This window comes from Megalops cyprinoides, chromosome 8 (assembly GCF_013368585.1).
Source record: "Megalops cyprinoides isolate fMegCyp1 chromosome 8, fMegCyp1.pri, whole genome shotgun sequence".
NCBI classification, from domain to species: domain Eukaryota; kingdom Metazoa; phylum Chordata; class Actinopteri; order Elopiformes; family Megalopidae; genus Megalops; species Megalops cyprinoides.
This window is the reverse complement of record NC_050590.1, coordinates 17,094,552-17,121,398: the sequence shown is the minus strand read 5'-3', so window position 1 is coordinate 17,121,398 and position 26,847 is coordinate 17,094,552. Positions and strand designations below refer to the sequence as shown.

The window sequence follows — 26,847 nt, the reverse complement described above, 5'->3', positions numbered from 1 at the left end:
TTTCAAGGGGGATATGGGGCAATTTCTTTATTTGACTCGAGAGAAAAATGAATGCTGGTTCTGAAAATTTTAAATGTTTATGGTTTTATTTTACATTACCTGTACACTTACACAGTCATTAGGTTGGCAAAATGTAGTGCATCACATATGTAAGAAACCATGCAATCTGCTGCATAGGACTGTTATAATTAATGTGGGGAAGGAGAAAGGATCCCTGGCCACAGTAGAATCTGGCTCACCACACAATTATTTTTCCTGTCTACACACTTATATCCTCTTGGAAAATGTGTGTATGCTTCTACCACATGTATGTGGTTTTCTTCAGTTGTGTATCCATATTAAATGGAGGAAGCTATAAAGAAGTTTGTTTCATGCTGTTGTATGAATGAAGAACCATGGCTTTGACATATCAGTTCATTTTGATTTTAATTATTATTACTCCTTTAACAATACTGTTAATGGTCACGTTTTTTAATTTATACATTTTCTGTAGAAGAAATCAATATGCTGCTCCTTTAAAATGTTAATCTAAATAACTGATATGCAAGCTAAAATAATGATGAAATATATAGGGGAAATAAACCCTTTTTGTCTCAGAACTTTTGCAATTTTTGCTATCAGTTGTAATTATTTCAAGCTCCGATCAAAAAAAATGTCACCGTCCCTTTAACTGCATCTCCCAGTTCTGATGAAGTGATGATTTACATGTTCCGTCCTCTCCTCCCCCTTCAGGAGAGCTGAGTGAGGATGTGGAGGGAGCCAGTGAGACCACCACAGACCAGGAGGACCAAACCAAAGACAGAGAGAGTGGGGGGGAGAAGGAGATCACCAAAGGAACAGGTAAGGCCCATTTTTTGTGACTTCACCTTTCAAAGAACAGTGCCTTTTAGGAAATTGCATGCTTGCACACATCCATTGAGGAGTGGCCAGACCTGGAGGTCTGATTTTTTATTGTCTGACAAATTTAAGAGCTTACTTTTACACATATTTGATTTTTTATACCATTCCTTACCAAACATCATAAAGAAAATCATCAGTATTTCTTTCAAATACTTCAAATTTTTACCTGTTCTTTGGAGACAAACTACACTTGTAGAATGTGGTTTGATACTAATATAACATAGCAACTAATTAAGGTAACCTGGTCAAATGACAGTAGGTTTCTGGGCCTGTGAACACAACTACCAATAGGCCACATGTTAATGGATATGTAAGACTTCTCTATTTGCATTTCTTTCACTAAAAATGGGATAAAACTGAACTGGACCTTGGGACAGCAGTTGAATGTGGGGTTGTAATACCATGGGATGGAGTCCTCTCTTGAGGCCTGACTCAGATTACTGCAGAAGGGCATTTGGCCCTCTCTTTGGGCTGAAGTGAGTGTAGTGTGCTGTTTGACTCATGTGGTTTCAGTCAACATTGTCTGTGTGGGCTTTTGGTCTGATGTTCTGCTCTTCCAAGAGGTAAAGTGTGCTCTCTATGCTTCAAGCTTGACATGTTAGGAATGAAATCGGTGCTCCTATGATGTGTCTTTAAACTTTGTTCACATCATACTTGCTGCTAAATTGGCCCTTTCCCCCCTTCTACTCCAAGGTGAGGAGTCTGTGCCATGCCCTGTCAGGGACATGCAAATCACAGCCAAATTGGAACAAAAACATCTCAAGGACTATTTAATTTTTTATCAATAACAGTGGTGATGTTTGCTAGTAGCAGTATTATTGATAATAATGAAGATGAAGATTTTGATTATTATTTTTTATTACCAGCATACGAATACTATTACTGTGCATGCTGTGCAGTAATATCTTCTATATCAGAAGATAACTTTTACGAAGGTAATTATTTTACCTATCATAATACAATAACATTGTTTGTTTTTTTTTGTTTTTTTTTTTTTTAACAAGGGCCATAAAATGCAAATGCAAAATGCATTTGTTTTCACATTGAGCTTGTTGGTTGCCCCAGCTGTGAGGTTTAACTGTGGTACATTTTTTAAAAACTATAAACACACTCCTAGTGTGTAAGTAGTGCTAAAATGATTGTCTTGATGGAAATGAAGACGAGAAAACTTTTAAGACAGTAAAGGAAGTTTGTTTAATAATTCTTCAGAAAATCCCACTGCCCTAACTCTTTCAGACCTCTTCAAAACTGTGACACTCCCCTCTAATGGGGAAAATAATCATGTGCATGGCAATCTAAAAATCACTAAAGGAATATTGTAACACATCACACTGATGTACTGTTAAACGCATTAAAATGAGCAGTGTGATTAATTATTTATTGTTACCTGTGGTGTACACAAGTATGGATCTAAGATGAAAAATTCTCCCTTTTTGAAAGATATACCACTTAATACAAGTATGCTCAATTCCAAGCCCCCTTTCTGTTAGTAGCTAATCACTAAATAAATGTGTTTCAGGGTTTTCACAGAGGTAAAATCTGCTAGTGTATGAAAAATGCACGGGTTCTCAGCAGCTTATTAGAACCTGTTAAGTAAAAATAGCTCATGCATTAGTGAGCGGAATTCAGAGACTGTTTGATGTCAGTGGAAGCACAGGAGAAGAGGGGAGAGGGGGAGAGGAACCTGGCCAGGTTGGGATCTGGGAGTAGCAATGTGGTACCAGGCTAATGGAAAATTGCTTTTTTTTCCTTTTATCTAACATTTGCAACTGACTAGCATTGCTGTTTTGTGTGATAATGCTCTGATGGCCAGTGTGAAGAAGCATTGTTCTGTGATGTTTGCTGCCAGCATGTTATCCAGAAGTATGTCTGCAATGGATTGAGCCTCAGTTTGTCTGCTGGTGTGCAGTTTTACTCATGTCTGTCATACATCCTTTGGGACCTGGTTTTGTAGGAGTGGTTCCCTCTTTAAATAAGAGCAACTAAAAGGAAACACAAATTAGTAAATGCGGTTGGAATTGTATATTCTGCTAAAAGACACTGTCAGTCTTTTTCTCCTTAATTTGTGTCACAGCCTTCACAGTTCATCGAATAAATTAAGAGAGATATGATAGGCATATGTAAAATACATTTACAGGTTTTGCATGTCATCTCTTGAGAGTGGTCTCATCACTGTATTAGTCCCATGATTTTCACATGAAACCACACAGACATTTTTTTAATGTAATTATTTGCTATGAAAAAGATAGGGGGTTGGAAAAACAATGGTGACACAAGGCTGCACATTGAAATCATTACTTATTTAAAACACAGATATCATGTTGGCAGAAGCTACAATTTAGTCACCTTCCCCAATAAGCAATTTGGGGTTTTTTCTAATGTAGCATATAAAATATTTATAAACAGCTTGCCCTAAGCCTTTTTCCCCCTGCATATGCCGTGTACTCCTAGCTGAGGCAGTGTTAGTGAAATGGAGCGTTTTCACTTGAGGACGGGGAACCAAATCACTATTAAAGCAGAGAGGGTATTAATGTAGCGGCTTACAGAATCATGGCGGGGTAGATATTGGGAAGGGCGGCACCAAAAGGGAAAAGGATTGGGTTGTGTTTGGGGCGGGGGTGGAGCAGACTGGGGGTGCTGAGAGAGGGAGAAGGATTGTTAATACACAAGTGCAGGGAGGAATGGAAAGAATACGATCTGACATGTTTAACATAAATGTATTGGGAGTGTTAGTATTGAGGTGGGGGGGATTGGGGGAGTCCACTGCAATTCAGGGTTATGAATAATTCCACTCATTCCCCTTCCACACGTTCAAATTATAGAACCTAAAGAGAGAGAAGGGGGGAGAAAAATAAAATTAAAGATCAGGCCATCCGCATCGTGACACCAGCACGGCACTGCGCCAAATTGGTCCCATCTCTTTTCTGTTTATTTATTTATTTACTCATATGAATGATGAGGTGATTGGTGGAACTCTTGGTCCTGCATCCTGCATGGATTTGTGAGAGAGGCAGCCAGACATAGCCTGCAGTGTCTGGTCCATGGAAAACAGCAGTGCCCCCTACATGTGGTGGGAAGAAGTAGCATAAGAGAGTTCATGCTGTATCTCATTCAGCCTGCTGTTCAGTGAGAGAGGTCTGAAGTATGTTATGTTAAAGCCAAGCTGCATACTCTAGAGCAGCTGCTCGGACATGTGGTATTCAGAACATCTACTGTTCTAAAAAAAAAAATAGACTAAAAAACATTCTGAAATTTGATTGTGATGTCTGTGATGGATTGTTCCTTTCACTTAAAATTCTGTTTCCATAATAATAATATCTCTTTTGCAAATAAATCTTCAATTTGTGATTCCCAACCCTTTGAAAGTGTAATGTTAGCAGCATCCATCCTCTTTAATCTTACCATCACTATACTTAGCTTATTAATTATTAAGCTAAGTATAGTGATGTTTAGTGATGGTAGTGTGTTTGTATAAAGGTAGTATTAAGGTAGTATTGTATTAAGGTAGTGTGTATGTATAAAGAAGGTAGTATTGTATTAAGGTAGTGTGTATGTATAAAGAACTCATTCACACTTCTTATGCTGAATGTAATGTTGCCAGTGGGAAGTTGTCAAAGGATACAGTGGCAAGCAGGGCCACACTGTCATTTCAGCTGTCATTGTATATATTTTAAATAACTCATTTTTTAATATTGCGTATGATTCTTCCTGAAACATGAGAAATTGACATTAAAGGACACCGAGTTCCTTTTACGAAACAATTAGATATTCACACGTGAGCATTCTATCGTTAATATAAAAGTTGACATATATCAGATAAATATTTGTATATTTATTTGCTGTCCTTCAAAGACATTAACCATTGTCAGTGTGTCCATGGCTTTGGTGCCCCTTTCTAATGGGTTTTCAGCCCTCCCTTTGTGTCCTCATAAGGTGAAGATGGTTTATGCTCCTGCACAGCAGCCTGCAGATTAATAATGCGCCCACTAATTGATATCTCTTTTAATTTCTTCATTTGAAATTTGTCTTTGTTGCAGTCATGCCTTTAAGGCTTACACAAGCGGTCCTCCTTTGCAGTAGAAAAGCTTTTTCATTTAATAAAGGCAGGGTTATACACCAAGGATACAGAGAAATGATGAGTCCCAGTATGCAGTTACTTTGGCAGAAGGCTTTCGCTGTAATTTTCTTTATTTGAAATTAATTGATGCAAAGTAATTACCTGAGAAATATAAGGTGAAATGGAATATAACCCCACGTCGCTCAGGGCTCCAGCACAGGCTGTAGATTAAAAAAGACAGAGAGAAAAGAGATAATATTCAGTTATTGTTAGCATACGCATTAAAAGAGAATGAGTTGTAGCACTGGGGAGTAAAACCTGCTTTTCCATATTAATAGTTAAATTGCTGAGGGACTGGGGCGAGCGTAACCTATGTCATTTAGCACAGAGGGAAAAGGAGAGAGGTATAGTAATTTGGCCCAATTGAGATGCAGGTTATAGGCAAGGGTTTGGGGTGAAGATTCTTCTTCAGCGCAATGAAAGGAAGAGAGGTAGTGAATTTCAGGCCTAGTCTCTGAGACAGTGAGTGGGGCATTGTGGGAAGTTGGCCATTGCTGAGTGAGTAGTGGTTTTAAGTAGAGGAAATAGGGCAGGAAGTGGCTGGATACTGGGCAGAGTGGAGAGCACTGGCTGCAGGGATCCTCGTGTGTCACCTGGTGTAGGTTCGGGCACCATTGGGAATGAAGTCACAACATTGGCATTTTAATAACTGGAGTATCTCGCAAGAGCAAGTTGACCAAGATGGCGCAGGATCATGTGGAATGAGGGGAATGGGAGACAAGGGGCTGAGCCCACACACACACACCTTTCCCAGCTGCCCACGGGGCGAGCAATCCCAGAATACGCCTGGGACTCCTCGTCAGCTGTGTTCAGTGGACAGCAGTGCTTTCGTAAGGAACACCAGTGGGATTTTGTTTTTCTCTCTTTTCTCTCTCAAACCTTATTTATGGCTCCCAGTTCACTACCTGTCTCTGCATATCACTTCCAGAGGACTCCATGGTAATGGCATGATGGCACCTGTGAGTGCACAAGATTTTAATAGTAGGGAACCCGTTATGTCAATTCAGGCAGGCCTGTGTCATTCAGATACACAAGCAGCCGTCATTTTTTCCCCTTAAAAGCAGAACAAGGTCCTTATTGCTCTGGATGCCCGGAGGTTTGCGCTGACATCCTCCTGACAGGCTGAGTAATGCATCCCTGCTACTCTAGGTGAGGTAAGGTGCCAAAGTCCAATTCACTTACGGGATTCAGCAACACGAGCCCCCAGCTTATGGAAAGAGGATATGAATTAATAATCACCTAATTGACTCTTAAGATTTCTCCTCTCCCTTTTGATAAAAGTCCACTCTTTGGGCCTGTCAGAACTGGTTGGCTGCCATCGTGATTTCTATGTTTAAAGATGGGGTTGAGGTGTCAGGGTGTCAGTCACTGATCTCTGAGATGGAAAGGTCATGCTTATGGCCCAGGTAGGTTATTGTAAGGGACAGAAATGAAAACAGTTGACTTTTTTCTGATCGCACAAGCATAAGAGAAACCATGAGAGCTCTGTATACATGCATAGCTGATCTGATCATGACATCTTTCAAATGCAAAATAACAGCTCAAAATGATGAACTTGGGTTTTAAAGGAAAGATGAGGCATAGAAATGTAAAAACCCAACTGTTTGTCATTTCATGCAGCAATTTAAATGTGAAATAACATCTCAAGGGTAATCTAGAATAATACTTTTGAGCAACTCAAGTGGCAGTCAAGGTTTCTACCTCATCAGCCAAATTCATTGTGTTCAGTGTTTTTTTTTTATAACAATGTTTCTCTTCATACTAAAAGTGATACACACTTTGTGTGTTATACCATGATCCACTGAGAGTGGAGAAACTGGCAGCAGCCAATGCTCTGGTCAACATATATGATATTGATCTCATAGACTGAAATACAAGGTCATTTTACAATACAAGTCTGAGCATGACACATCCAGTCACCTTGCCCACTGTGTTTTCTTTTTTTTTTTCATTTTCGTTGTGGTATGTTCCCAGTTTCATTGTGTGATTCTTTTTTTACAACAAAAAACAGGATATGGGATCTGGGCTTTAGTCACAGGGTTTGTGGCAGGAGTGGTTTTGGCTTTAAAAGAAAATGATTGAGCAGAGTTATGGTGTCCTAACAGCCATGACGAGGGAAGGCATTCCCCCAGTCAAGCAGCTGTTTATTGAGTTTTCCAGGCCTCATTTCTCTCTTAGCTGGCCTCTCTCAATAAGTATACAGGCAATACGAATATCTCTCCAATGGGCTTATCCCTTAATTGTGGATCAATTAGAAAACCATTCAGATGGGATTGATAAAAGCAGTGTGGGAAGTTGTTTCGTTTCAGGCAGAGAGCTTGTGTTTACTTTCACTAACTATCTAATTGTTTTCCTTTCAATCCTGTTATTGCCTTGCTTTTTCTTTCTTTTGTGTTTATTGTAAGTTGTAATTATTTGCTTGTTGGTTTTGTGTTGTTGTTGTTGTTTTTTTTTTTTTTTTTTAAGATGCACAGTGTAATAGCTGATAGTCCTAAGAATGCCTTCTGTTCATTTTGAAATATTTTGAGCCCTACTACTTGATACCTTCACTGTGCTGATAGTTGATACCGGAATGATTGAGTGCCATCCCAGACAAGCAGACAGACCTCGGCTGCTTGACCAGGTGTCTGACATCAGCCCTTCATCACGTGTGCAGATTTAAGTACTCTTTGTTTTTGAAGATTTTTATGCAGATAAAAAACAGTAAGTGACCTGTTATAGCTTTAACCGGAAGCTTAAAGAAGAATTCAGGGAGCCAAAGGTGTAAAAATGCTGCTCACATTGAATGAATCATGCTCAAAGCAGAAGGTCACATCAAAAGCATTTCTGAAATGCCAGCAATGCAGTTATGAGAATATGAATTGTATGTTCTTACCACCCTGTGCTAAGAACAAGACTATGGCTGTGGAGTGTTGGGGGGCAGCACCATTGAGGGGAGGTTAATTTTCGCGAATGGGAGGTTCTTTTGTTTAACATTTCCTTTGTTTATTGGTGGATATGTTTAATGGGATTGGGTCTGACTGTACCTAATAAGCCTTCTCTGGGTGATCCCTGTGTCTCTGAGAGATCCAGTGGGCAGCACTAACGAAGTGAGGGCCCCCACTGTGTAATCAGCTCAGTTGTCCCAACCCTGATTGGAGCTGACATTTTAATGTCTGGAGCAGGAGGATGGTCAGCCCTGCTTAACCTGCCCCCCGACAGCCCCTTCTCTTCCAGCACTGTACAAATCAGGCCAAATTTAACTCTTTATGGCCTTGTTAAGGGCCAGAATGACACCTTCTTAAATTTCACATTAAATTCTTTCTGCCAGCGGCTGGGAGTGGGCCACTCTATGTTCTCCGGCACTGGCTCCATGTGGATTTGGCTCCTTTACGAGCCAGGCTTAGAGGAGTATTTTTATCCTTCAACTGTAATGCCTCTGTTTGCAGCTTCTATTTTGTTTGGCTTTCTCACTCCTTACTTCAAACTGGAAGTGAGTGCTCTGGTTGGCTGAGCCCAGAGCCTCTTGTTCTACAGGCACTCTTGGAGGAGATAGAGGATCTCTGCATTGTTAATGCGGTGCAGGTTGCATTAAAAGGATTAGCCATGTGAAATATTACGCCAGCTAGCTGAGCACTTTTGAGACTGCGGTGGCAGTCTGGGCTGTAACAAAAGGAATTCTTGTTAAGATAGGCAGGTACGTGCCAATTACTCTCCTTTAACTTTTTTTGCACTGTGTTTAACATTGCCTGACATTCTCCTGCTCATCTAAAAGATATCCCTTGTCCTATCCTGCACCTGCTCTACTTTGTTGAAGGTGAATGTTTATCATGTGACCAGATATCCATTTAGGGTAATGTTATTTCCAACTTCCCTTCATTGAGATGAAAGAGACTATAATGAGAACTCATCAGGTCTTGATTATGCGGTGGTTCTGCAGCCATGAAAAGGATGGTGCTGGGTTCTGAGCCACAGAAGAGGTGCTTTGGACCAGGCTCTTGAAACACACTCCCTGTCACAGTTCAGCTGGCCCACAGTGACACGTAATTGGAATTTTTCTAACCAGTAAAGTCAAGAGTTGCACTGGCGCTCTGTTGCTGTGTAGGCACAAAGAAGATGGGGATTTACCTGGGGAAGGTCAAGCTGTAGGTCAGTACTTCTCCTGGGATTTCAAAGGATATTAGGCTGTACAACTTCTAAGCACTATCAGCCAAAATACACCTTTCGCCTCACCAACAGAATTTCTTCATCTCTCCCATCTGAAGTTCTACTCTCTTTTTGGAACCACTTACATTGCATATTTAATGAATGACCAATGGGAATAGTGTAATAGTTATGAGTGGTGATCTCATTTTTGGAAATTTGTCAGAAATTTCAATTTTTTACGCTACATCAAAGCTTGGTAGCCACTTGGTCAGTGTAATTTTCCAATTCCCCTGTCTCCTGTATCTTCAGTCCCTGCTACAGGGCCCAGTTTGTGGAAGGACAGACTCACCCCGATTACAGTATGCAAGAAGTAGAGGTTGCTAGGATACCTTTTATTAAGTGTGGTAATTGTTTTAATAGCCTGTAGTAAAAGTGAAGTTAAAAATAGCAGAGGTGTATGACTCTTGTTAAGAGTCTGATGATACAGGTGTAGCAGTGATCAGAGCTAGAAATTGGCTCTGTAACAGTCTGCTTCCTTCTAGGCTGAGTGAATCTCTCAGGAACCAAAGCATGGCTTCAAACATTGTTTCACAAGTGACTGAAACTCAAACCTTCCTGACACAGATAACTGATGTTTTGAATAGATGTCTCTCTTATTGTCTGATATCCTAATGATCAGACATTGAGAAAGACAAGTAGTCAAAAGCACCTGCATGGAGCTCAAATGTTTCTCTCTTTGGCTTCACGAGATGAGAGGAAGAAACAGCATGGTAGGGTTTACTGGGAGGGTTGGCTAATCAGCCACTTCATGCCAAAACTCCTTTCAAATGTGGTCACATTGCATTTTAAGAAGACATTTCAAAGCCCTCACCTAAGAAAGGATGATGTTGACTGGCTTTTACTTGGGCTGCTAAGCTGGCCCACCTTTACAAATCTGATTTTCTTTGTAAATGGTTTTCTCTACAGCAGCACCCTGCCAGGTGGACAGGGACCGGACAGATTCTCCACTCCCCTCCAAACGCCCTTCCTCAAGGTCTGAGGCAACAGAGAGCCCACTTTCCTCCAAGCGTCTCAGGACAGCTGACAAGAGCACTGGCGAGCAGGTGAGAGGTTGCAGTCTGCTTCTGTATCCTTACAGAATACAGAGGTTCTGGCACAGTGCATGCCAACTCATGTATATTAGAATATAATATAGTACTGAGGCTTTGTTCTGTTCTACTAGTGTTACACCAACTATTGAGTTAAACTGATTTGAAGTTATTTCAATTAAAAAATGTTGCTTTGACTATGCATGTCATACACTTAGCTAACCATTAACTGGAAAATAGAGAGTGTAGCTGTATGTCTAAAACGCATTTTTAACTTCTGAAAAACTCCAGTCCACTTTACATTATTTATCACTTTATCCTGATGATTATTTTTCTGCATTTTTGCTGCAGTTGCATCACTCATCATTTAAAAAGGTAGAAAATCAATATTGTATCTGAGAGATGAGAGGGCTTTGAAGTGTATGCCAGAGATGCTCAGTGTCTGTCTGTTCCCTGAGGTGCCCACTGTTCCTAGATCAGTGGAGGCTGCATGTGGGGGCTCACCAGTTTTGCCCTATTAACTCCCACCCATGGCTCCCTTTCTCTATCATTCCCTATGCCCAGATGTATCAGTGCCCCTACTGCAAGTACAGCAACACTGACGTGAACCGCCTCAGGATGCACGTGATGGGTCAGCATTCTGTTCAGCCCATGTTTCGCTGCCCACTGTGCCAGGACATGCTCAACAACAAGGTCCACCTGCAGTTCCACCTCACTCACCTCCACAGCGTGGCACCTGACTGTGTGGAGAAGCTCATTGCCACGGTGAGGGTGTGTGTGAGGGTGTATGTGTCTTATCTGTCTGGGTGCATACGTGTCTGCTCCAGCTGTGGATATGGCAGTCTGCCAGTCTGCCAGTCAAGCCAAGACTTAGCAGCTGAAGTATCCAATGATGTATAAATCGAACCTTTTCAAGTGCCTTGGCCACTCTATCTGTAAATACCCTATTCCCATGAGTTCAAACAGTAAGAGCTCTGTGCCACTTTTTAAATATATACATTATGCTGCCATTTGTGCAGTGTTTGGCCCTGCCTTTGTCTGTTCTATTGTAGTCATTTGAAGGATTGGTTAAAGCCCTTGAAGGGCTAGTCAAATGCCGGTAATGACTCACTGGGTCTTACTCACTTTGCCCAAGCATATAGTAGTGTAGGTTGTCTCCTGTCCCTCTAATTGGTGACATTTGAGACAGCATTGCATCCTAATCAAAACCATAAGAAAGCTTTTAATTGCAAAATGGCCCTAGGTGCTTTGTTGAATCATTATAAGTCAGATGTGTAGGGATTCTTCCATAGCCTTATCCTAACCTGCCCTACCTGACCCTTTTTCCATTTTTCACAGATAAGAAGGTTTCATCTAAACTCTTAACTGACTGAGAGAGACTGGTTCATTATAAATATAATTCTCAAAGTTGTCATTTTCAAGCTTTTCTTGTCTTTTCTTTCTTATTTGAAGACACATTATTCTTCTGGTCCAGCTCCACCTTCACTTGCTCAAAACAAAGGTTTTTACTATTAATTTATTCAAGTAATTGTGATACAGCTTAATTGAAATTAAATGAATACATTTATTATCTCTGACGAAAGGCAAGCTTGGCCCATGAAAACATCTTCCTTTCTTTCTTTTCTAACTTGCATACCTTTAGTTGCCCTATATTCACTTCTGTTATTGTGATGTGTTATGGCTGTTGACCTAATGTTAATCTAATGTGATATAATTACATTGAGATGCACTACATGGCCAAAAGTATGTGGACACCCCTTATAATTATTGAGTTCAGGTGTTTCAACCACACTGATACAGGTGGATAAAATCAAGCACATATCCATGCAATCTTCATAGACAAACCTTGGAAGTAGAATGGGTCATACTGGTCAGTTCGTGAAATTTCTGCCCTGCTAGATCTGCCCAGGTCAACTGTAAGTGCTATTACTGTCAAGAGGAGACCATGCATAGACCATGCAAACTTATAGAGCGGGGCCGCTGAGTGCTGAAGCGCATAGCACATGAAAACCACCTATCCTCTGTTGAATCACTCACTACAGAGTTCCAAACTGTCTCCGGCTGCACCATCAGCACAAGAACTGTGTTGGGAGCTTGATGAAATGGGTTTCCATGGCCGAGCAGCTGCACACAAGTCCAACATCACCATACGCAATGCCAAGCAACGGCTGGAGTGGTACAAAGCACGCGGCCACTGGACTCTGGAGCAGTGGAAACACGTTCTCTGGAGTGATGAATCACACTTCACTATCTGGCAGTCTGATTGAGGAATCTGGGTTTGGCGGATGCCAGGAGAGCGCTACCTACCGGAATGCACAGTGCCTACTGTAATGTTTGGTGGAGGAGGGATAATGGTCTGGGGCTGTTTTTCAGGGTTTGGGCTAGGCCCCTTAGTTCCAGTGAAGAGTAACATTAATGCTACAGCATACAAAGACATTTTAGACAATTGTATGCTTCCAACTTTGTGGCAACAGTTTAGGGAAGGCCCTTTCCTGTTCCAGCATGACTGTGCCCGTGTTCACTAAAGCAACATCCATAAAGACATGGTTTGACGAGTTTGGTGTGGAGGAACTCCAGTGGCCTGTACAGAGCCCTGACCTCAACCCCATTGAACACCTTTGTGATAAATTAGAACACAGATTGCGAGCCAGGCCTTCTCGTCCATCAGTGCCTGACCTCACAAATGCACTTTTGGCTGAATGGGCACAAATTCCCACAGACACACTTCAAAATCTTGTTGAAAGCCTTCCCAGAAGAGTGGAGACTGTTATAGCTGCAAAGTGGGGGGGGGCAACTCCATATTAATGCCCATGGTTTTGGAATGGGATGTCCAATAAGCTCATATAGCTATGATGGTCAGGTGTCCACATACTTTTGGCCATGTAGTGTAATTGATAGTGTCTCTACTTGACTTTCTTTGGTTTTCTAGATTGGCACAAGTTAAGTTCTGGTAGTGCTTGAACGGTGTTGATCTCATAGTCATTGGTCTGGAAGTGTTGTTAGTCTGGTCTGATGCTATTGCTCATTTACTTGAATGGACGCACCTCTGTTCTCTTGTACTGGAAGTCACTCTGGGTTAAAGCACCTGCTAAATGGATTTAATGTAACTTCTATATATTGTTACAGCCCAGCTATGGGCCCAACATAAGCAGCCGTCACAAAAAAAGAGCAAATGAGTCGTTTGGCTGGTAGAAAACAAACAGGGAAATTTATTAAACAAAATGATAAATAAGGGTAGGCTAGGTTGGTCTAAATGTCTTGTGAACTCTTACCTCTCTCCCGTTTACAAAACAGTGTCTTCCGGACTGCTTCCTAGGCTACGCTTTCTATCTACACTATGCTAGACAGAAGGAGCTCTCACGTCTTGCAGGGAAGCCCAAAACATAAAAAAATAAAGGCAATAAACTGGGGAGGAAAAAAAAACGCAAAAAGTGGATGACTCGCTGGGGAGCAACCATCTCTGTGTGTCTCTCCTCTCTGCAGGCAAAAGTTGCTCCTCTTAAAACAGGATGGCACAGGTGCGACCAGTTGGCTCATTAGCACAGATCAGCAGCACATTGACACCACCTGCACTCAGGCCATCTCAAAGAGAAACAGAAAGGGGATGGGGGTGTAACAATGTGAACATGTGTTTATTTCCGTGTGTGTGTGTGTGTGTGTGTGTGTGTGTGTGTGTGTGTGTGTGTGTGTGTGTGTATGTATGTAATATATTTTCCCTTCTAAGAATTCCTCAGGAACCATGACCTCCCCTTAGTCTGTATTCTGTTGATTGTGCTTAGGGTATGATCAGTGTATTTTATGAAAAAATGAAACATGGCTCTAGGGTGGTAAAATGTAAAATATAGGGAGCATAAAAAAGCAAAACAAACAAAAAAAACAGGCAAAGCAAAAAATAAATAAAACAGACCATGGATACCTTTTTTTCATTGTTGAGGGCATTCATGAAACTGTTTCGTATTCCACTGTAATTCTTACATCACCTCTTTTTAGATCCCCATTTCCATTCCCTTGTGCCTGTTCTCTTCCTCTCCTGTCTTTACCTCTTGAAAATTACTGTGTTTTCTCAGTTTCATAAACCAAAGGCATTTTATTTTGCCTTTTATTTAGCCTATTTACACCTTTTTGTATGAAAGGTAGAAATCTAAATTCAGCACATGCTTGCCAGCATTTTTTGCTCAGTGACCAAATTGAGGCATTCCCTGTCTAATCACTCATTGTCTTTGTGCTGTGATAACCTTCCAGCCATCTCTGCACCTCAACCAGAAAGCAAATGGTGAGGATATTAGTATGGATGGTGGCAATATTTTTTCTTTTATAGAGATAATAATACACTGAGCATTTCCAAAAGGCAGAAGAGAGAAGCAGAGCTAATGTAATGCACATTAAAACCTGCACCTTTTTATAACAAGTGGAAATAAATTGAAAGGTACTCTATCCTTTTGCATGCCACTAGCAGAGAAGCCTAATGAATTCTGAAATAGGTGACTTTTATTTCTTGCCGAGTATGCATAAAGATGCGCCTTCTCTCTCCTTCCCTGTCTCGTTCGCACCTCCTGCCCCTCCCTTTCCCTCTCCTTCTCTCCTCTTGCAGCCTCCTCCTTTCTCTCCTCCTCCTCTCTGTCTCTCATCTTTTTCCTTCTCTCTCCTGCTGCTCTCATACTCACTCTATCTCATTTTCTGTCTGTCTGAGATAGGGGTAATGAAAATAATTGTGCTTCATTAATTCTGAGTCTAGCTAGATGATAGCCATTTTGAACTATGTTTGCCAATTAGGTGGTCTAAATTAAAAGTGACCTTGGGGTACTCTTGGTGCTTGCCTCTCTCCGCCTAATGAAGCAGTTGTCTAGGAACCGTCCACTTTGTAATGTAAATCACCAGCGTTTTTGTTTTTGTCACTCTCCATGCTACTTGCATTAAATTACCACTTTTAGTTTTGAAGAGATGAAAAATGGGAAAAAGGGAGTAAAAAAGGCCTGGATTTCTCTTCTGTATTTTTTCTGATTAGACTAATCATGCGGTGACAGACTAAAGAGCTTTTACTGTTCCGCTTAACCCCCAACCCCTGCAGCTCATAGACAGTGGAGAAGGGCTGCATCTTCAGAGGATAGAGTTTATCCAGCATGAATGTGCAGCCAGCGCAGACACACGTCTGTGTGGCAAGCTTTTGTTTAGTGACATGTCCTTACTCTCAGTTAATTAGCACGACTCAGGGAGACCGGGAGGTTGGCAGGAGGACTGTTCACTTTAAAGCCTCAGACAGAGGAAGCCATATCCGCAGCTTTATGGCACAAACTAAACATAGATTTGTCTCTCGCATGCCACATTTCATGACAGATTGTGCGATTTTCTTTCCTTTTTTTCTTTTCTTCAAGTGTTTTTTTTTTTTTAATTTAACACAGCATTAAACAGAGTGACTGTTTCAAGGGATATGGGTCCCCAAAAGGTAGAAATAAAAGTATATTGGAACCAATATTTAATTATAAAATTGTTTTAACAAATTATCCCAATGAGAGGGATGTTCAGGCTGCGAATAGGGATTGAGTAGACTAAAGTCTTGATGTAAATAGAGAGGTTGGAGGTGCAAATGTCAAATCTATTCATGGGATTGCACTCCTTGTTTCGTTTTGATTGTGAAACAGAAATATAAGCAAGCAGTAGGAGGGCAGTCTCAGATTTTGATGGAAAGACGTAGGTAGAGGCTGAGGATTACCTTTCATTAGCAGAGCAAAAGAGGTGGAGTGAGAGGGAGTATTGAAGAGAACGGCAAGGAACAGGGAATCCATGATTTGAAATGCAGAGTGTGGAGTGAAGTTGATTGTTCTGTTTGGGGAGTTAATTGAAGGAAGGTGAAGCAGACAGTGCCTCATCTCCCAGCCTCGTCCAATCTCAATCACTGATTATTGTTAAATAGCAGGCCGCTAATGAGCCCCTTTGATGAATTGTCGTCTTTTTAAGGGGAAAGACTTTTTTAGGTGGTGGGGGAGATAGCCAAGAGTGGAGAGGGGAGTTGTCATTCACACATGATTGATTTCAACCTTTTGCATGCACACAAAACATAGCTGTGCTTGTGCAGTTTCTAATCAGTATTCATTACTCCTTAAATGTCTATGTTAAAAATGGAAAAATTAAGCTAGTATATAGAGGCATAATATACTTTGTTCATTATTCTTCTGTTTCTTTGTATGGTTGTGTTTTGTATTTTTCTGTCTTAAAATGTAATAAAATACACTTGTTGCCTAAAGACAATTTTTTTATTTTTATGCATTCAGAAAGCCACTCTACCCTAGTTACCCATCTCAGAGACCTTCTTTTGTCCTCTTCCCTTCTTCAGAAACACAGGGTTAAACTACCCAGCATGCCTGTACTTTATGATGGCATTGCTCTACACTGCTTCTTTCCATAGGAATGGGATGCACTTTTTTACGAGGAAGAATGATTTAATTAGCCACGTAATAAGCTTTTCAGTTGCCCAAGCTAGTCTTTCAGCCCATCTCACTAATTGGCTGCAGCAGAACTTTCCAGGGGCGTGACAAAACACCGTCAATGATCAAAGTGCAAATTCAAAGGATAGTAAATAAAGTAAAAACTAATATGCTCACTTGTGGCTCTAGATTTCATAAACAGAAGTATGTAATCTGGAACCTCCAATTTACAAGATAAATTCTTGTACTTGTTCTTGTATTGAAATAGCATCCTAATAGGTTCCAAAGTAGTAAATGACAAGGAGGGTTAACTTAAATACTCTTTCTACATATTTAATAATTACAAGCGATGTTGTAATTTTCCAGTTTTGAAAAACACTCAAACCTTCTGTTGAGAATTTTACCAAGAATCTAATCTAATGTGATTCCCTTATGTTCGGTATTTCAGGTAACACCTTCAGAAGTGCTGCCAGCAAGCATGTTTATACCAGTTCCAGGCCCAGAGAGCGATGGACAGAATGACATGCCAATGCCAGCTAACTCATGTTCTGATGACACAAGGAAACAAACAGGTTAGTTTGGCACTGCAGACGTTCAGTGTAAAGTATAGTGGTTACTCACTTTTAGGTCTTTATGGGTATTTAACTGCTTCACCCTTTATTCTGTGTAATGCAAATCTAACACAGTGGGGAAAACATAGTTGGGAGACAGAGGAAGAAGATGTAAGTATTGTTATGTGGTGGTTGGGGTCAGATTACAAGGAGTAAGAATGTGCTCACTGCATCTGAATTGACTATCACTTTGCAACCTCCTTTGGGGAACAAAACACAGTGCAGGTATCAAGGACCCCTGGAAACAAGATGTCCTCTGTGGAAGTTGTTCTGTTGCACAAGAGTCAGCCTGTGAGAGAGAAACCTTTATTCTTATGGATTTTTTTTTTTGGCAGAAACCTCAGACGCAGAGTTTGAGAAAGGGGTTCCACCGCCCCCAGAAGTACCAGAAGTCGGCAAGTCTCCCCTGGAAGATCAGCAAGTGATGAAGGAAGATACTGTTGGTTTCCTGTGCTGGAAGAAAGGCTGTAACCAGGTCTTTAAGTCCTCCAGTGCCCTCCAGATGCACTTCAATGAGGTCCATAACAAAAGGCCACAGCTGCCTGTTTCAGACCGCCATGTCTACAAATACCGTTGCAACCAGTGCAGCCTAGCCTTCAAAACTGTGGAGAAGCTGCAGCTACATTCACAGTACCATGTCATTAGGGCTGCCACCATGTGCTGTCTTTGCCAGCGCAGCTTCAGGACCCTACAGGCTTTGAAGAAACACCTGGAAACTAGTCACCTTGAGCTGAGTGAAGCTGACATCCAGCAGCTGTATGGGGGCTTGTTGATGAATGGAGACATCATGGTCATGGGTGATCCAACACTTGGAGAGGACCAGGTAGCTCTGGGCGAGGATGACAAGGAAGGAGAGGAAAGTGACCCTGAGGAGAAGCAAAGTCCAACTGGTAGTGACTCAGGATCAGTCCAAGAAGATTCTGGATCAGAACCTAAGCGTGCTCTGCCATTCAGAAAAGGCCCCAATTTTACCATGGAGAAATTTTTGGATCCATCCCGGCCTTTTAAATGCACAGTGTGTAAAGAGTCCTTTACCCAAAAGAATATCCTCCTGGTCCATTATAACTCTGTCTCACATTTGCACAAGGTCAAGCGAGCCTTACAGGAGTCCACCACTGGTCAGCTTGAATCCACCAGTAGTCCAGACAACAAACCATTCAAGTGCAGCACTTGTAATGTGGCATACAGCCAGAGCTCAACGCTTGAAATTCACATGCGCTCCGTCCTCCATCAGACCAAAGCCCGTGCAGCCAAACTTGAAGCTGCAGGTGGTAGCAGTAGCTCTGTCAGTACTATTAGTGGAAATGGAGGGGGTTCCTCTATTGGCACTTCTACCCCTAGTCCTAACCCAGCCACTAACTCAGCAACAACCGCAAGCAACAATAGCTCCTCCTCAGGGGCACAGACTGTGCATAGCATGATGGGAAGTCTCATTAACCAGTCTCATAGCATTGACAGTTTGGCAAACTCTTCAGTAGCTTGTCATCCCTCACCATCTGAAAACCATGATGCAAAGAAGAAGAAATTTGCAGACATGCTTACTTCAAGGGGCCAGCAACAGCTACAGCAGCAACAGCTGGCTCAGGCCCAAGCTCAGGCTCAGGCCCAGCTGCAGCAAGAGCTCCAACAACAAGCTGCCCTACTACAGTCCCAACTTTTTAATCCAGCACTCCTTCAGCACTTCCCCATGACAACAGAAGCTCTTCTGCCACTTCAGCAGCAACAGTTACTCTTTCCTTTCTATATCCCTGGGGCAGAATTCCAGCTGAATCCAGAGATAAGCCTCAACAGCTCTGCACTTAGTCTGGCTGGTGCATCCACCTCATCTGTGCTGGACGACCTGAAGAGTTCAGCCCAACAGGCCCAGCAGAGCTGTTTGCAGCAGCAGCAGCTGATGCACCACCATCTCCAGCAGCAGCACCAACAACAAGCACACACACAGGCTCAAGGTCAAATGGCTTTACTCCAACAAAATGCAACTCTTTTGCATCAGGCAGACAAAAAGCCAAAACCTGCCTCCCACAATGAGAAAGACAGAGATGGCCAAAGGGATAAAGATATGAGTGAGAAATTAGATGAACACATCTCCAAAGATGGCTTGGACAATGTGAAGTCTAAAGAAAGGAAAGATCAGCAGCAGCCTGGAATAGTGGGAAACCATGAACCTGGCTTTCCTCCTCCAAGAATTGCCTCAGATGCTCGTGGAAATGCTACCAAGGCCCTCTTGGAGAACTTTGGGTTTGAATTGGTAATCCAGTATAATGAGAACAAACAGAAAGTACAGAAAAAAATGTCAGGAATTGGATCTTCAGGATTAGGTGGGTCAGCAGGAATCAGCAGAGTTGTGGATCCCATAGAGGGACTTGAAAAGCTGGAGTGTGAAGCTTGTGGCAAGCTCTTCTCAAATATACTGATACTGAAGAGTCATCAAGAGCATATCCACCAGTCCTTCTTCCCATTTCGCTCCTTGGAGAGGTTCGCCAAAGAGTACAGGGAGCAATATGACAGGCTGTATCCCCTGAGACCTCAGACTCCTGAGGCTGTTCCTCCACCCCCACCTCCACCGCCACCTCCGCCACCTCCACCCGCACCTCAGCGAGCTCCAACGCCAAATATTCCTGCCTCTGCTCCTTCTCTTACACCTCCAGCTGTTCCTGGTCCTCAGCCCCCAGTCCCCATAACTCAGATTCCTATGCCAATGGATCTGCCTCTCTTCTCTCCACTTATGATGCAGCCTATGTCTCTCCAGTCTTTACCCTCTCAGATCCCTGCCCAGTTGCCCACTGTGGAGCCTGGTCTAGCCACTGACTTGGCCCAGCTCTACCAGCAGCAACTCACCCCAGCCATGCTGCAGCAACAGCAGCAAAACAAGAGGCCACGTACACGCATCACTGATGATCAGCTGAGAGTCCTGAGGCAATATTTTGATATCAACAACTCCCCCAATGAGGAGCAGATCAAAGAGATGGCTGACAAGTCAGGCCTGCCCCAAAAAGTCATCAAGCACTGGTTCCGCAACACCCTTTTCAAAGAACGTCAACGTAATAAGGATTCACCTTACAACTTCAACAACCCACCCATCACCACTCTAGAGGATGCAAAAGTGGATTCCAAGCCACCATCCCCTGAGCCCCAGAGACACGAATGTTATGGGAGCAAGAGGTCTTCAAGAACAAGGTTCACTGATTACCAGCTTAGGGTACTTCAAGATTTCTTTGATGCTAATGCCTACCCTAAAGATGATGAGTTCGAACAGCTTTCCAACTTGCTGGGTCTGCCTACTCGCGTCATTGTGGTGTGGTTCCAGAATGCACGTCAGAAAGCCCGCAAGAATTATGAGAATCAGGGTGATGGAGGCAAAGATGGAGAGCGCCGAGAGCTGTCAAATGACCGCTATATTCGTACCACGAACCTGAACTATCAGTGCAAAAAGTGTAGCCTGGTCTTCCAGCGCATCTTTGATCTCATCAAGCACCAAAAGAAGCTCTGTTACAAAGATGAAGATGAGGAAGGGCAATATGATAGTCAAAATGAAGACTCTGTGGATTTTTCACATGAATACTACACCCCATCAGGTTCCTCCTGCCACACACCCATGCCTTCTTCCTCTAGCCTTTGCCCTCTCCCTATGTCTGGTTCAGCTTTCTCAAACATGACATCCTCTGAAAAAGAAGAAGCCTCACCTGCAAATGCATCAAACTCCTTTGATGAAAAGCCCAAACATTCGACTGAAACATCCTGTGAACGAAGGGAGAATCTGGGGTCTGTGAAACAGGAGAGTCCACAGCAGCTACAGATTGAGACACAACAACAAAGGCCTGAACGGGAGGAGAAGGCACAAACAGTTCCAAAGACCACCAAACTTTCTTCTCCCTCCCCCCAACAACAGCAGCAGCAGAGTGGTCCCTCTGGAGCTCAGGCCAGCCCAGCTCCTACTCAAAGTTCCCACATGACACTCAACCCACTTTTAACATCTGCTTCACAGCAGCAACAGCAGCAGCAGCAGCTCACCCAACAAATGATACCTTACCAGTGTGATCAGTGCAAGCTTGCCTTCCCCTCATTTGAGCACTGGCAGGAGCACCAGCAGCTTCACTTCCTCACAGTGCAAAATCAGTTTATTCACCCCCAGTTTCTGGACCGTTCCATGGACATGCCTTTTATGTTGTTTGATCCTAGCAACCCCCTATTAGCCAGTCAGCTTCTTTCAGGAGGTATGCCACAAATACCCAGCAGTTCTGCCACTTCGCCCTCAACACCTACCTCCACCATGAACTCCCTGAAGAGGAAGCTGGAGGAAAAAGCAGGTACAAGTCCTGGGGAAAATGACAGCACAAATGGTGGAGAGGAGCCACAGAGGGACAAGCGGCTCAGAACTACCATTACTCCCGAGCAACTTGAGATTTTATACCAGAAATACTTGCTGGACTCCAACCCCACCCGCAAAATGCTTGACCACATTGCCCATGAGGTGGGCCTCAAGAAGAGAGTGGTGCAGGTGTGGTTTCAGAACACCAGAGCCAGAGAGAGGAAAGGACAGTTTCGGGCTGTAGGCCCTGCTCAAGCTCACCGTCGCTGTCCATTTTGTCGTGCACTCTTCAAGGCAAAAACAGCCCTGGAAGCTCACATTCGTTCTCGCCACTGGCATGAGGCTAAGCGTGCTGGTTATAATCTGTCTAGCATGCTTCCAGATCAGGAAGGCATGTCACTTAAGATGGATCCTCTGGATATTTCCAGCTATCCACACCTCACCCCCACCAACAATGAAGGACAGTGTTCATCTTTGTCACCAGTGAGTAAAAACATGGATCTGTCTCCTAGGGCACTGCTGAGCCCTACATCCATTAAGGTTGAAGGAATGGAGGACTTTGAAAGCCCGACAATGTCCTCTGTTAACCTGAGCTTTGATCAGAACAAATTAGACAATGATGACTGTTCCTCAGTGAACACGGCTATCACCGATACCACCACTGGTGATGAGGCTAATGCCGACAATGACAGTGCAGATACAAAGCATGGTCATAATAGTGGTGACTTCCTTTCAAAGTCAGGGGGTACAGCCCCCTGTCTTGAGAATGATGACCAGATGTCTTCAGGGCTAGTGAGCCCTGCTACAAGTTTCTATGCCAAGGACTTTGAAAATGAGACCATGATGGACTACAGTGAGACCTCAAGTCTCGCAGACCCCTGTTCACCAAGCCCTGGAGCATCTGGGAGCAGAAGCGTAGATAGTGGAGAACGGCCAGGCCAAAAGCGCTTCCGTACCCAGATGACTAATCTCCAGCTGAAAGTGTTAAAGTCTTGTTTCAACGACTACAGAACTCCCACTATGCTGGAATGTGAGGTACTCGGCAGTGACATTGGACTACCAAAGAGAGTTGTCCAAGTGTGGTTCCAGAACGCTCGCGCCAAGGAAAAGAAAGCCAAGCTGAGTATGGCTAAGCATTTTGGAATAAACCAGACATCCTATGAGGGACCCAAAACAGAATGCACTTTGTGTGGTGTCAAGTACAGTGCTAGGCTCTCAGTGCGAGACCACATCTTCTCTCAACAGCACATAGCCAAGGTGAAGGACACCATTGGGAGCCAACTGGACAAGGAGAAAGAGTACTTTGACCCAGCCACTGTTCGCCAGCTAATGGCTCAGCAGGAAATGGACCGTATCAAGAAAGCTAACGAGGTCCTGGGTCTGGCACAGCAGCAAGCCATGCAGCAACAAGGGATGTTTGACAGTCCTGCGCTGCAGGCCCTGAACATCTCGTCAGCCTACCCCACTCTACAGGGGATCCCCCCTGTCCTCTTGCCAGGGGTTGGAAGCCCCTCGTTACCAGGGTTCACTTCATCAAACACAGGTATGTCATAACTCAGGCATCAAAAGGCTCACAAATGTACAAAATCCCATGAGAGATGGTTTGACCCTGCTGTTTTTTTTTTTTTTTATCCTTCTGACTGAGTCAACATAAGGACATTATTTCTGCCCTTAGAAATTCTTACAATAGGAAGAAATCCTAATAATAGGCTGATTTCCTTGATTGTACTGTGCATACCATATTACCCTGTGAGTTGATAATGAATGTTTACTTATCATGCCATTATTACGCCAATCTGTTAGATTTCATGGATTGTATGACTGGTAACCACTTCAAAAATAACATGCATTTTGAAAATCAATTTGTATAAATATTTGACATTCATAAAATTAAGGAAACTTCAAAAAGTTTAAAGAAAAACAAAAAAATTGTACAGATCAAAATTTTGCTTTTGAATTCACTAGCAACAGTCACACATGCATTGATTCCTAATTATAACTCCCACCCCCTTCATGTCTTTCAGCTTTAACACCTCCAAAACCTCCAAACCTCCTGAACATGCCTGGTGCCAGTGTACCTTCACCCAGTCTCCCCACATCTGGATTACCTAACAAACCTCCCTCCTCTTCCTCTTTAGCCTCACCCAGCTCAGCCCAGGCTAGCACCTCCACCACCCACTCTACCCCCACCAGCACCTCCACCTCTGCAGCCACACAGGCAGGCCCTAGGCTTGAACCCTCCAAAGAGCGTGGTGCTGAGCGGTCTAGGGAGAAGGAGAAGTCCAAGGAGAAGACAGAGAAGCCCCCCGTTCAGACCTCAACAGGGAGCACCCCCACACCCTCCACTTCTGCTGCCAGTGCTAAGAAAGAGAAGCCTGATGCTGCCGTTCCTGCCACTTCTATGCCAACACCTGGCATGGAGTATGTGGTGGATTCCACTCAGCTTCAGGCTCTGCAGGCTGCCCTAGCATCAGACCCCACAGCTCTGCTCACCAGTCAGTTCCTACCTTACTTCATGCCTGGCTTCTCGCCATACTATGCCCCACAGATCCCTGGGGCTCTTCAAGGTGGCTACCTGCAACCAATGTATGGTGTGGAAAGCCTGTTTCCATACAACCCAGCTTTGTCACAAGCTCTGATGGGGCTCTCTCCAGGGTCCTTGCTCCAGCATTACCAGCAATATCAGCAGAGTCTACAGGAGGCACTACAGCAGCAACAGAGGCAGCTTCAGCAACAACAACAGAAGCAGCAGCAGCAGCATCTTCAGCAGCTCCAGCAACCCAAAGTGATCCAAACTCCAGTTGCCCCTCAACCCCCAGGGACCCCAGACCACAAAGAATCTGCCAAAGAGTCAGTAAAAACTGAAGATCAGAAAGGCACTCCCTCCTGCGAGACCTCCTCCTCTTCATCTTCCTCCTCCTCCAGCAAGAACCTTTCCTCTGAGCAGCACGAGATGGACAGCAAAAACACGGACCCCCTTCTTGACCAGTATATTGTCCCCAAGGTACAGTACCGGCTGGCGTGCGGCAAGTGTCAAGCTGTCTTTATCAATGAAGAGGCAGCCGTCAGCCACCTGAAATCTATCTGCTTTTTTGGTCAGTCTGTGGCAAACCTGCAAGAGATGTTGCTTCGGGTCCCCAGTGGTGGGAGCACAGGGGATGGCAGCCTATACGACTGCCTGGCCTGCAATGCTACACTGGACGGGGACAAAGCGCTCAGTCAACATCTGGAGTCAGCTTTGCACAAACACAGAACAATCAAGCGATCAGCCAGAAATGCCAAAGAGCACGCTTCTAGTTTATTACCTCACTCTTCAGCCTGCTTCCCCGATCCTAACACCGCATCTACCTCGCAGTCTGCCATTCAACCAAACAGCAGCCCCACTCCCCCGCTAACATCATCAGCCACCATGCTGCCATCCTCCTCATCATCCTCGTGCTCTTCTTCCTCCGCGGCCACCTCCCCACACTCTGTTGCTGCCGGCAAACATTGGCCCCAGGCCCCTTTTTCCAGAGCTTCAGCTGGGAAACCCAATGCCACTTCTCCTTCTACTTCTTTTTTTCCTCCGGTATCCTCACCTTCAACGGTTACCTCAAGTTCATTGAGCACCTCAGGGGTTCAGACCTCGATACCAACAGACGTCTTTACCGACGAGTCTGATTCTGACTGCAGTCAGAAGTCAGCGGACAGGCTGAGCCGGCCGGCCGAGGAGCCGCAGCAGCCCAGCTGTCTCAAAGACAGTAATAGTTGTAGTAGTAATCTCACTAGTGTAGGAACGGACTCCATCTGATTGTAAACAAGCTTTCAATGATGGACAATATTTAAAAAAAAACACACAAAAGACAAAAAAAAAAACAAAACACAAGAAAACAAACAAAAAAAGCAGCGATGTTAAAAATGTTTAAAATATACAAACCAATTTCCGAAAAAAAATATGTGTAAAGACTAACTGCAATTCCAAAGCTTGTAACCAAAAAATTTAATGTTAGTGGATTGTTTTCCCATATCAACATGCTGGTTTTCATTTATCTCAACATATATATGTGTGTGTATATATATATATATATATATATATATATATATATACACAAAATGATCAGCAGTTAAGTTCTTATGGCCCCAGATCCCTGCCTCCTGCCTACAAATGACAAATGACAAATTGTCCCTTTTTTGCATAGTTTTTCCCAGTATATAGCACAGTAACAAAAAGCCAGTATGTACTGTATGGGAGAATAGTCTTACATTTACAGTTTTCTTGCTATCTAAGCATTCAGATACCAATGGCTTGCTAAAATAAAAAAAATGTAATGTCTATTTTATTCTCAGGTCAACAGCTCACAACCTTTTTTCTGTCACAGAAATTCATTGTTTTTATACTTTTTTGTTCGTAACAGAAGAAAACTTTGATTTTTTTTTTATTAATTTAACAGGCAGAAAGTATTAAAAGAGAAAATATTATAAAAGCATAGCTTTCTTGGGATTCAAAAAGGGTAACTGATCTGCTGATTTTAAACATTTTAAATCGTTTTAAAGGGGGAATTAGCACTCCCATTTTACCAAGACATGGAGAGCATTGTTGTTGATGGGGGGAAGATTCTTTTAAGAAAAAAACTTTCTGTATTTATGATAGATATGAACATTTTTGGTGTTAAGTAGATTGTTGCATTGGAAATGAATTTAAACAGTATGGTAGATTGAAAAAATCTTTGTGTACATTTAGCTTTTGTATCGTCCAACTTAAAGGCGCTTCATTTGATGTTGTCTTGGTCATTCCAATAGACTAGATTAAGGAGCAGTAACTGATATATTCTTTATTTCTGTCTTATTCTCAACATCTTGGCTTCCATTCACCCAACTGCTATTGAATGATATGGCAGAGATTTTTTTTTGTTTTGTTTTGTTTTTGTTTTTTTTTTTTTTTTTTTTTGGTCGATACTGACAAAAAGAAAACCTTGGGTGAAATGTTCAAGAAACATTTGATTATATTTGTGTTTCTTTTGTGCACTTAACACTGACTAATTCTTTCTATTTCTTACTGTTTTCCTTACTTTTTTCCTTTGTTTTTCTTTCTCTTACATTATAGATTTTGAAATCGTTACTACTCCTCTTGCACTACAAAACAGATCCTCGGCTCTTCATGTAGTGTGGCTGCAGTCTTTTCTAGTTCATTTTCAGTTGAACTTTTCATTGTCGTTGTCATAGATGAAAATGAAAAAAAAGAATAATAATAATGATTCTCACGCTTTAAAACAAAAAGAAAATCCAAAGACAAACA

The 26,847-nt window shown here is 42.8% G+C and overlaps 1 protein-coding gene across 3 annotated transcripts in view; it reads left to right on the top strand.

Moving 5' to 3' along the window:
• Positions 1-25,450, top strand: part of zfhx3 (zinc finger homeobox 3) — a 146,458-nt gene extending 121,008 nt beyond the window's left edge. For 2 of the 3 annotated variants that reach the window (XM_036534780.1, XM_036534781.1), the window contains exons 5-10: positions 733-840; positions 10,109-10,245; positions 10,795-10,995; positions 17,101-17,224; positions 17,599-23,115; positions 23,597-25,450. In XM_036534780.1, the coding sequence (XP_036390673.1) occupies positions 733-840; positions 10,109-10,245; positions 10,795-10,995; positions 17,101-17,224; positions 17,599-23,115; positions 23,597-25,362 (7,853 nt within the window). In that variant the 3' untranslated portion in view covers positions 25,363-25,450. The remainder of the gene's footprint in view (positions 1-732; positions 841-10,108; positions 10,246-10,794; positions 10,996-17,100; positions 17,225-17,598; positions 23,116-23,596) is intronic. The other variant, XM_036534782.1, reaches the window with a different exon arrangement.
• The last annotated feature ends 1,397 nt before the right edge of the window (positions 25,451-26,847 follow it).